This window comes from Colobus angolensis, unplaced genomic scaffold, assembly GCF_000951035.1.
Source record: "Colobus angolensis palliatus isolate OR3802 unplaced genomic scaffold, Cang.pa_1.0 Scaffold7, whole genome shotgun sequence".
In the NCBI taxonomy this organism is placed as follows: Eukaryota; Metazoa; Chordata; class Mammalia; order Primates; family Cercopithecidae; genus Colobus; species Colobus angolensis.
The window spans coordinates 15,087,512-15,099,356 of record NW_012120709.1 but is presented as its reverse complement, the minus strand read 5'-3'; the positions used below and the strand labels follow the sequence as shown (position 1 = coordinate 15,099,356).

The window sequence follows — 11,845 nt, the reverse complement described above, 5'->3', positions numbered from 1 at the left end:
TTAGCCAGGATGGTCTCGATCTCCTGACCTCGTGATCCGCCCGTCTCGGCCTCCCAAAGTGCTGGGATTACAGGCTTGAGCCACCGCGCCCGGCCCCTTATTTTGTCTTAAGAGGAAACCAATGCTGCCAACACCTTGATCCCAAATTTCCAACTTCCAGAACTGTGAGAAAATCAGTCTCTGTTAAGACTCCCAGTCTGATACTTTGTCATCTCAGCCCTAGCAAACAAAGAGTGTCCCCTCTTGGTTTATTTCCTTGCTTATTTTAACTAACACAATTAGATTTCATTTTATTCAGAGGCTGCTGGAATCTTGTTTTTCTTTTCATCAGTCCAGAAAGAAAGAGAATAACATACTGTTAAAACTTGAAAATTGCTTATTTTCATTGGTTTTCATGGTATCAAAATTTGCCAAAATAAGATTTTTCAGGTTAAACTCTCTAAATCTTCTCCCATTTATCAAAAATGCCAAGAAATCCAATAACACATCCCACGATCACCATATACCTACCTTTCAGTGTTTTTTTGGACAAGGGAAAATCTGAAAATCTTGTAATTTCATTTACATTTATCTGCAAAAAAAAGAAAAAGGAATCTGGGTAATTAATTTGTTTCATAACACAGCCATTTTTTCTCCACATTGTACTGCCTAGCTCATCCTTGGTAATGCAGGGTTGAATTCAGTCATCACTTCTAATTACAAGCCATCATTCCTTCTGAAAGGAAATATGAGCTGAAGAGGCTATCCCTGAATCGAATATACATTTGTAAGCATTTCAATTGGTAAGGAAAAAAAAGTCACCCAATACACACAGACGCACACACAGCACACATATTACTCCAACCTCCAAAATGTTTAACATAGTAAAGCATCAACCACATCAATTTTAGGAAGAAAATATACTTCCTATCATCCTTCAAGGGATATCAATTTAAGAAATAAAGACAAAATTACTACAAACCACAGATCACAATGAAAATAGTTCTATACACACAATTTGGAAAAAAGAGTGAAATAAGTGGGAGAAATATTTCTTGTTAGCACAATCCTTTCAAAGTTTTAACCATAAATCAGTGGCCTATGAAATCCAACCTGATAACTATTCATTTTGAGGTTACTGAAGGAGTATTATTTTAAAATAATCGGGGGGGAAATGTCTGTAATGCTTTGAAGCCACAATAAGTACCATTTTGCTCTCTAACTTTACATTATTCATCACTGACTTTTTTTTTTTTTTTTTTTTTTTTGAGGCGGCGTCTCGCTCTGTCGCCCGGACTGGAGTGCAGTGGCCGGATCTCAGCTCACTGCAAGCTCCGCCTCCCGGCTTTACGCCATTCTCCTGCCTCAGCCTCCCGAGTAGCCCGGACTACAAGCGCCCGCCACCCCGCCCGGCTAATTTTTTGCATTTTTTTAGTAGAGACGGGGTTTCACCATGTTAGCCATACTGACGTTCTTTATTAGCACAAACCCAGTTTTCTGAATTTCAGCTGCCCAGGAGAATTATTTTATTACAGATGCTGAAGGCAGTTATTCATGATTCGCAAAAGGAAAAAGCTGCATTTGTATGGTTAATTTACTTAAATTACACTCTAGGCAGTAAAGGGATGACAGTTGTATTTCATTTTACATTCTACACATCTTTTCTATGATTCTTAACATAGCCCAAGCAGGGTTTACTATGTGCCCTCAAATGCTGAAAATACAAATATTAAAACATTGTCTTAATCCCTACAAATCATTTCAGATATCACTGGAAAGGAGGCAGAATCAGTGTAACAGCATTACAAGAATGGTTTACTCAAATAACATACTGTCCCAGCAAGGAATCTCAATTAGAAGATAATCTTCCAAACAAGGCATTAAAAGTAGGTGTGGTCCACCCTTGCATTCGTGGTATTGTCAGCTAAAAAACTGTTTTCAAAGGGAATGGAATGCCTACAGAAGGAGGCAGGCTGCCAACACACTCTTCAATCCCCAGCAAGAGACACACTACAGGCAAAATGAGCTCCTCAAACAAAACATTGTACAGCACATCTGTCTTCCTAAAGTCAGTTAACCTCCTGGAGGGAATGAAACTTCTCCAGCACTCTTCCATCAAGCATTACAATATAAACCTATACAACTTTTTTGGTTGGTTGGTTGGTTTTTTTTTTTTTTTTTGAGACGGAGTCTCACTCTGTCGCCCAGGCTGGAGTGCAGTGGCGCAAACTCGGCTCACTGCAAGCTCCGCCTCACGGGTTCATGCCATTCTGCTGCCTCACCCTCCAGAGTAGCTGGGACTACAGGCGCCCGCCACCACGCCCGGCTAATTTTTTCGTATTTTTAGTATAGTCGCGGTTTCACTGTGTTAGCCAGGATGGTCTCGATCTGCTGACCTCATGATCCGCCCGCGTCGGCCTCCCAAAGTTCTGGGATTTCACACGCCATATTCTTTAAAAGAAGATGAAGAAAAGGAAATTTCGATTCTGCTGCTGTTCTAAAATAGGGTCCAGCAAACTACAGCCTACAGGCCAAATCCAATTTGCTGCCTATTTTAGTAAGTAAAGTTTTATTGGAGCACAGCTACAATAATTCATTTACTTATTGTCTATGTAGCTGTTGCAGAGACTGTACGGACCACAAAGCCTAACACAGACTATCCAGCCCTTTACAGAAAAAGAGTTTGCTGACCCTGCTCTAGATATTCTGTTATATTCCAAGGACTACAGAGCAGCCACAGCAGGAGATGGCTATGGTTCCTACAAACAAAATAACCCAGCCCTGCGCGATGGCTCACACCTGTAATTCCAACACTTTGGGAGGCCAAGGCAGGCAGATCACCTGGGGTCAGGAGTTCAAGACCAGCCAGTCCAACATGGCAAAACCCTAAAAATACCTCTAAATTTTTAAACGTCTCTACTAAAATTACAAAAATTAGCCAGGCGCAGTAGCACACACCTGTAATCCCAGCTACTTGGGAGACTGAGGCAGGAGAATCGCTTGAACCCAAGAGGCGGAGGTTGCAGTGAGCAGAGACAGTGCCACTGTACTCCAGCTTGGGCCACAGAGCGAGACTCCACCTCAGAAAAATAACTCTTTTCCCCTTGCCTTTATCCCTTTCTTAGGGGGGGAAAAAATCACTTCCATCTCCATAATACTCATACTCAGTCTACAAATCTGTCTCGCTATTCTTCTGAATTCAGGGAAGAGATATTTCAGGGATGGTCCTTATTAAAGGCTTCCCATGGCTATTGGAAAAGTTGGAAAGGGGAGAAGGAGAAAAGGGTGACATTTGACAATCCTCTTATACCTCTCACAACTCTCTAGTAATGCCTATTTCTCGCTAAAGTGAATAATGCCTGGTGAAAAAAGCATTGAAACTTCCTAGAATGCTCCACCTACTGCAGTCAAGAACAGCAAACTGCCTCAACTACACCAGACAAAATTTTGATTAAAAAAAAAATCAGGATTTGAATGCAGTTTCTATACAGTACAGCTGATTAGTCTAAATGCATCCCAGGTGCAAAGAGTCATCCAGCAATAGTGAAAACAGCTGCTGAACTAACACAGCTAGCTCAACATTTCTGAGCTTCAATCCCTAGTTTTCCAGCAGCCCCTCCAACACACACCACCCCTTAGAAATACACCACCCTCCTCCTGTGAGTAGTACAGTTGACTGACAATGCCAGCCAGCTGGGCCTCTTCTAGGCTCACCATGAAAAAGCCATGCTTCCCCTGGGCTGCTGCTAGTCAATGGCGGGGCTCAGCAGTGCTACTGCAAGCCCGGGGATTCCTCTGATGGACAACTTTGGATCAGTGACTCCCCATCAGACTGGATGAAGGTTTACTTGCAACCGTGCTGCAGTCTAAGACTCTTCCTACCTGCTCCTCCTTCCATCCTTCTCTCCTTTCCCTCCCTCCTCCTGTTCCCTCTCCTTCAGCCTTCACAGACAATCCCCCTCCTGCGCCTGTAACCCCTAAAGCTCCAGTTCACCCAATCCCATTTTGTCATCTGCCTCTCAAAGGACCCAAGACCTAGACTCTACCAATAGTCTCCAACCTGATCTCTTACCCTCCAACCTTTACAGCTCGGATATATTCTCTATAGAGTCCTGCCACATACTTCCCATGGCTTTCAGATAAAGTCTTTGCGTGTGGCCTTTGTATAAAGTTCCTACTGTTACTGTAATAAATGACCACAAACAGTGGCTTAAACCAACGCAAATATATTACCTTAGAGCTCTGGAGGTCAAAAGTCCACAATGGGTTTCGCTTGGCCAAAAACAAGGTGTCGGCAGGGCTGCATTTATTTTCTGATGACTCTAGGGGAGAGTCCATTTCCCCGCCTTTTCCAGCTTCTAGAGGCTGCCCACATTCCTAGCTGGTGACCCTCTTCTGTCTTTAAAGTCAGCAACAGACTCCAAGTCTTTCTCACATCACGTCACTCTGACACTGACCCTTCTGCCTCCCTCTTCCACACCTAAGGACACCTGTGATTACATTGGGCCTACTCAATCCAGGACAATCACCCTACTTTAAGGTCAGCTGATTAGCAACCTTAATTACCCCTTACCATCTAACCTATTCACAGGTGCCAGGTATTAGGATGTAACACTTTCGGAAGCCATTATACTGCCTGCTGCAGCCTCCAATGTCATCACAGTCCAACCTCCTTCTCGAACCCATCTGAAACCAACTCAGGAATGCATGCAACACTCCAAGGAGCATTTCCTCCCTCAAAGAATGCCATGCATTTTCACCTCTCTGTATTTCCCCATGTTCCCTCCACCTAGAACATCCTTGCCAATCTTTTCTATCTGATGAACTCTGATTAAAAAAAAAAAAGCTTAGCTCCATTCTTGGCAACTGTAAACCACTGGACAGTCTGTACACTCCACAATGAAATCTGCTACGAATAAGATGCAGAGGTTGAAATCCAGCCCACATCAGCTCCCCAAGCCAGGCCTGAGGTTGCAACCACCAGGAAGAAAGGTAGCATACCCAGAGGAAGCCTGTTTTTTGTAATGCATCTGACCAGCAGGAGCTCAGTATAGGATAACTCAACTTCCCCTAATTACACCATCCTCTAACTCCACAGCACTGAGGTACATGTTACAAAGTATTATAACATTTTATACATACTAATATAACATGTGTCACACTATATCAACCCCTACATGCCCAGGTTCCCTAGGGACTTGGGCATGTATTTTTTACATGTATACTCACACCCGCCTAGACAAGTGCCTGTCAAATTGTTTCGAAAGGTTTCGGAATCAAATTGTTCAGTAGTTCACCAGTGAGGCTACTGAGCACCACCGGTGTACCATGGCGATTAGTAAGTTTTATGTACAATGCTACCACCTGAGGAGCCACATAGTGAAGGCCTGCACCTTGGTTACCTAGAGAATGATAAGCCTGCTACTCAAATAATTATATCCTAGTATTGCTAACCTTGACAATTGATTTCACACTGCATTTATTTCTCAACCAAATCTTGAGAAAATATTTCTAAAATTAAAGAAGTAAAACAGAACAATGCTTAGCGGGGGGAAAAGCTGCTCCTTCAACAGTGAAACAAATGGGACACAGTAAAGCGTAGTGGTTTAAATAAATGCAACGCAATAAAGCATAGTGGTTTGCTGCATTGGTATCAGACTACCTGGGTCAGAACGCCTTTTTCACCTCCCAGCTGTTTAACCTTACACAAATCATTTAACTTTGCTGTGCCTTAAAGTTGTCTCACCTGTATAACGGGAACAATTTCACAGGGTTATTTGTGGTGAGTATACGGAAAGCCAGCACACATAAAAGTCTGATGAATGTTCACAATTACTACTGAAACAAGAAACAAAAAAAGAATAATCCAATGCTGCCAACCAGAGCAAAGCTGCCTGGGAAAGGTCTAGTCTTACAGCAAACAACATCTAAACACTGACTGAGCACCTACTCAAGGACAAGCACTGTGCTATCAGACTCTGGGGAGTGCAAAGATGAGCATATCACTGGTTGCTGACCTTGAAAGGTTCATGGTCTAGTAGGAGAGTTTTTTTAAAAAGTTAAAGAAGTTATTGCAAAGGCGGTGCAATGTCATTCTTCTATATTCACAGACAGAAGTGAAACATTCTCCTACTAACCCTGAAGTAACCTGACATGTTGTGATGTTGTAAGTCTATGGCAAAACCTATGTGGCAAAAGACTCTCAAAAGCTGGAAGTGTTCCCAAGTCAATGACCAGTAAGAAAACAGAAACCTAGATCCTATAACCACATGAAGAGGAATTCTGCTAACAACCTATGGTGTCTGGAATTAGATCTTTCCCTGGTTATGCCTTTGATGAGAACACAGCTCAGTCAATCTTAATCTTAATTGCAGCCTTGTCAAGCTGTGAACAGAGGACCCAGCTAAACCATGCCCATACCCCTGACACACATAAACTGTGAGATAATATGTGTATGTTGTTTTAAGCCACTAAGCTTGTGATAATTTGTTACATAGTAATAGTAAACTAATTCTGAAATAATAGACACAAAATTTGGAGTAATTAATACCTCTGGGGGAAGGAGATGTAATTAATGGCATCACAGTGTAGACTTCAAAGTTGTTAATATGTGCTTTCTTCTTTTTATATCTTCATATTTTCTCTTGCAAAGAATATGTTGTTACATATTTTAAATAAAATCTTAGAGTCTCTCACTTTAATTGACCAGATTAATCCATTTATATTTATTGCAATTTCTATTATTTTAGGACCTAATATTACTATCATTTAAAAGTATTTTTTCATTTTTTATACTTTCCTTGCAGTTCTTTTCTTCATTTATACTTTGTATTGCATAAATTTAGTGTTCTTATTCTGTTTATATAATATTTTCTCCATTTGCTCTTATAATAGACTTAAGACCCATTTAAATTGCTTTGCCTAATTAACAAGTACTATAGCATTCTGGCATATTCCTATGTACTCCCCTTGTCTATTACATTAATTTTGTCTGTAATTTTATTTTGAGTTCTAAAATTTCCCCAGAGCTGAGGGAGGAATCCAGCTGCCTATGCTGGTTTGCCATTTTGTTAGGATAAGAAATGTTTCATTGTAATATTTAGTTGTCTATTTCTTCAGCTATTTGGCAGGCACATAATTGTTGTATCAGCCTTTAAGTGTCACATGTATATCATAGTATTTTGTATGAATCATTTATTTCATTAATATTTTAAATAAAAAAGTATCTGGCAAAAAAAAAAGTTAAAGAAACCAATCATCGCAGACAGTTGATAAATGTTGTCATAAAGGTTTCTACAAAATGCTTCATATGCACAGTAGCCCTAACTCAGTCAGGGGAGGTGATGAAGACGGGTTTGCACTAAATCTTGAAGGAAGAGTACCTTTCCTGAGAGTGGGCAGACGCGTCCGCTCACTGCACGCAGTGGAAACGTCAAGTAACAGGATAAGAAGCACAAGAAGCATGGACAACTCACAAAATTGCAAGCTGTTCCTTCATATATGCCTATCATGTACCGCTTGGTGTATACACATTATCTCATTTGGGCCTTACAACACTCTGGGTGGCTAATAACTTGTTTTTTTGAAAGAAGAAACTGAGACTTAGAGGGGTGAAGAAACCTGACTAGCCAATACCCGAAGAGAGTGAGATTTAAACCAGGTCAGTCTAACCACAAATAACTTACTCTTCAGCAGACTGAAGAGTTGTATTTCTTATTGACACACTGAATTTGACAATTTTTCTAAAAGTAACTGTGAACCAAGTAACTGTGAACCAAGGAAGGGTTCTAATCAGGAGTAAAATGATTAGATCTTCATCTTGGAAAGAATCATTCTAGCAGAAGTATAGAGGATAAATTAGAAAGGTTTAAGGCCCAGGGGCCAAATTCCATCAGCCACCTGTTTCACTAATTAAAGTTTTACTGAAAAACAACACCCATTCATTTAAGTATTTCTATGGCAGCTTTTGTATTACAAGGGCACAATTGAGTAAGTAGTTCCACCCTTATGACTACAAAGCTGAAAACATTCACTATCATTTACAGACAAAGCTTGCTGATCCCTGTTGAAAGCAAAATTTACTATAGTAATCCAGACAAGAGATGATGGGGGCTGAAGACAATGCAGTAGGGATGAAGAAGCATTTGAAAAATTTAAGCAGATCACCAGTGTGATGGACTGGAGTAGGTAAGAGGGAAGTACCTAAGACTGCTCCTAGGTTTCTAGCTCGATGGTCTGCTGAGATGGTGGAGCTAGGATACAACAGGCTAAAAATGATCCCAATTTATGTCCATGTATTAACCTCTGGAAGGTATGAATGTTACCTTATATGGCAAAAGTGACTTTTCAGATGTGATTAAAGATCTTGAGATGGGGTGATTATCCTGGATTATGTGTGTAGGCCCTAAACGCAATCACAAGCGTCCCTATAACAGAGGAACACAGGTAGACTGACACAGGAGAAGGCAGAGACTGGAATTGTGCAGCCACAAGCCAAGGAATGCCAGCACCCACCAGAAACTACAAGAGGCAAGAAACAGAGTCTCCCCTAGAACCTCTGGAGGGAGCATGTCCCTGCTGACACCTTGATTTTGGCCCAGTGAAACTGATTTCAGATGTGTGGCCTCTGGAACTGTGATACAGTAAGTCTCTGTTGTTGTTGGGTTTTGTTGTTTTTTTGTTTGTTTTGAGACAGAGTCTCACTCATGTCACCCCAGCTGGAGTGCAATGGCATGATCTCGGCTCACTGCAACCTCCACTTCTCGGGTTCAGGCGATTCTCTCGCCTCAGCCTCCTGAGTAGCTAGGATTACAGGTGCCTGCCACTACGCCTGGCTAATTTTTTGGTATATTTAGTAGAGACGGGGTTTCACCATGTTGGTCAGGCTGGTCTCGAACTCCTGACCTCAAGATATCTGTTGTTTTAAGCCACCAAGTTTGCAGTAATTTGTTACAATGGCAACTTTAATTCCAAGAATGTTCCATCTATTAAATCCCTGATTGTACTGCACTAGAAGGGGGCTGAGAAGGTGAATGATGTGGGTGAAGGCCAACAAACATGGGATTTAGAGAAAGGGAAAAAAGGAACTGACAGACCTGTGGAGCCTGGAGTTTGGGGAAGAAGTCAGGAGGTCAAAGTGATCGTTGCAGGTATACTCATCTGGGAACAAGAGCTACAATATGAGGATGATATGTGACAGAAACAGACCAGCGGTCCAGCTTTTCTAGGCCAATTCTTGGATGGGGACATGAAGCCTGTGGAGAAATGAGGTGGGCACAGGAAGGAGCATAGATGATGTTGAGGCATGCAGTCTGGCTTCATGGTTAAAAGCAAAGGCTGTGGGATTAGAAAGACATGGATCTAGCTTCCAATTCCACACCACCTACTAAGCGTGAGAGAATCGGACAAGTTTCATTCCTCTTAGAACCTCAATTCTCCTACCTATTAAGTAGGATTATTAATATCCATACCTCAGATCAAGTCAAACAATTACTGTAAGCACACGGTGAGTGCTTTAAAATGCAGGTGTCATTATTACCATTATTGTCATCAGCATTATTACTATGAACATGACTGTAGCTATACAGGATTAGTCTCTCTACCCTTAGGTACCGCCGCATTTCTATCATTATTTTAGGAACAGTGTGGCAAGCAGAAGAGTGGCCAGGACGGTGCAGAGGTTTGAGCTGTGGCACCCGGCGTGACCTCCCATTCCCGGCCGGGTCCCAGTGACAGATTCGCCGCCCCCACTCTGCAATCCCTCGCCGCCGTGACACGCCGCCCCGCTGCTGGCCGGCCCGAGCCCCCTCCCCAGCACCAGCCTCACCTTGTCATAGTTCTGCATGAGGCGGCTGATACTCTCGCGCTCGACTTGCCATTCGGGTTTCTTCAGTTGCTTCCTCAATTGCTTCTTTTTGTTCTGCCTGTGGCTGTGTTTTTTCTTCCAGCGATTGAAGCTCCGCACCGGGTCGGGTCGGGCTCCCGAACCCGGAGGGTCGGCAGTTTTCCCCATTTTGGCGGCGGCGGCGGCGGCAACCGTCCGATTCACCCACAGACACGAGACACCTAAGGCCAGGATCGCGGAAACAGCATGGGGAAAATGCACAGAGGCGCATGCGCGAACCCAAAAGCCCGCCCCCGAGCTTTTGAAACCGGGGCACGCGCCAACGACGTCAATGAAAAGAAGGGTTGTGATTGGCGCATTGGCTCCTGCAGGGAGGAGCAGTCTGGGGAAACGGGGGCGGGCTGAGAGACGCCGGGCGCACGCCGGCTCTTTAAAAAGACGCATGCGCACTGTTGTTGTTACTATGGTGACGTCATACGCTGAACCTTTAAGGGGTGTTCACACATTTACACCAGGTTCAACTTTGCGAAGCGTTCCTGAGTGTGTGTGTACCCACATACAAATTGTGAATGAAAATTTTGACCCTCGTTTTGCACATTTCGGGTCAACGAGTCAAAAGATTTGCCCAAAAGTAAACAGCTAATGACCTCTGATTTCCATCCACGGCGTTTGTACTTCCTCAGGAATAAAAATGAATATTCTATATTCTTCTAATGCCCCTCTAGGTTTTCCTTTTCCTCTGAACCTCTAAGACTCTAGCTGCAACAGCAAGGAAACTGGAACGGAATCAAACTGAATTTACCTTAAAATGTTATTATGGAGACAAAATGATAACTAAACGTAAAGAAGTAAGTAATAGAGGCCGGGCATGGTGGCTCACACCTGTAATTCCAGCACTTTGGGAGGTCGAGATGAGTGGATCACCTGAGGTCAGGAGTTCGAGACCAGCCTGGCCAATATGGTGAAACCTTGTCTCTACTAAAAACACAAAAATTAGCCAGGCATGGTGGCACACACCTATAATCCCAGCTACTCTGGAGACTGAGGCAGGAGAATCACTTGAACCCGGGGGGTGGAGGTTATAGTGAGCTGGGATCACCCCACTTCACTACAGCCTGGGCAAAAGAGTGAAACTCCATCAAAAAAAAAAAAAAGGAGGTAATAGAAAAGTTATTGCAAGTTGGCCATTTAAGTGAACTGGCTTTCAATGAATTGAGTTTTTTTGACACATTTAGCTACAGCCTCCAGGAAAACACCAGATGGGGTGGGAGAGCTCAGTTGTGGCAAAGGAAATTGGAAAATTGAGTTCAAAGTTCACAGGCAAAATTTTGGGCCCTCAAATTCCCTTTCAAACCCCACATATCCAGATCACTACTCTCAACTCTATGTCCATCCTCCAAACAGGGCATAGTTTATCGGAAGGGAGTGAGGACAGGAGGTGAACTAGAGAATTTCCACACTCAGGGACACTAGATGTGGTAGACAGTAAAGCTCAATAAGGAGTGATTACTTGAAAAAAAAAAAAAAAAAAAAAACTTTGGGAGCCGCGGTGGCTCAGGCCGGTTGCCCTGGCACTCGGGGAGGTGAGGCCACACGTTCGAGGCCAACCTGGTCAACATTGATTGAAAAAAAAAAAAAAAAAAAAAGGAGTGATTATATAAAAGTATATATACATCCTCAAAAAATTAAAAATAGAACTCCACGTGAGCCAGCATTTTCACTTCTGGGTGTGTGTAGCCAAAATAAACGAAAGCAGGGTCTCAGATATTTGCACACCGTGTTCACCACGGCACTATTCACAATAGCTAAAAGGTGGAAGCAGCCCAAGTGTCTGTCAACTGATGAATGAGTAAACAAAACATAATAAATACATAAAATGGAATATTATTCAGCCTTCATAAAGAAGGAATTTCTGACACATGCCACAACGTGGATAAACCTTAAGAATATTAAGCTAAGTGAAACAAGCCAGTCACAAAAGGACAAATACTATATATGGTTCTATTTACATGAGGTACTTAG

At 42.6% G+C, this 11,845-nt stretch overlaps 1 protein-coding gene across 1 annotated transcript in view; it reads right to left on the bottom strand.

The window, feature by feature from the left end:
• The window catches only part of DDX10 (DEAD (Asp-Glu-Ala-Asp) box polypeptide 10), a 285,003-nt gene extending 274,883 nt beyond the window's left edge, over window positions 1-10,120 (bottom strand). The window contains exons 1-2 of the mRNA XM_011926680.1: window positions 9,806-10,120; window positions 511-571 (exon numbers count right to left, since the gene is read on the bottom strand). Coding sequence (XP_011782070.1) covers window positions 511-571; window positions 9,806-9,991 — 247 coding nt within the window. The 5' untranslated portion in view covers window positions 9,992-10,120. The remainder of the gene's footprint in view (window positions 1-510; window positions 572-9,805) is intronic.
• Between the last annotated feature and the right edge of the window lie 1,725 nt (window positions 10,121-11,845).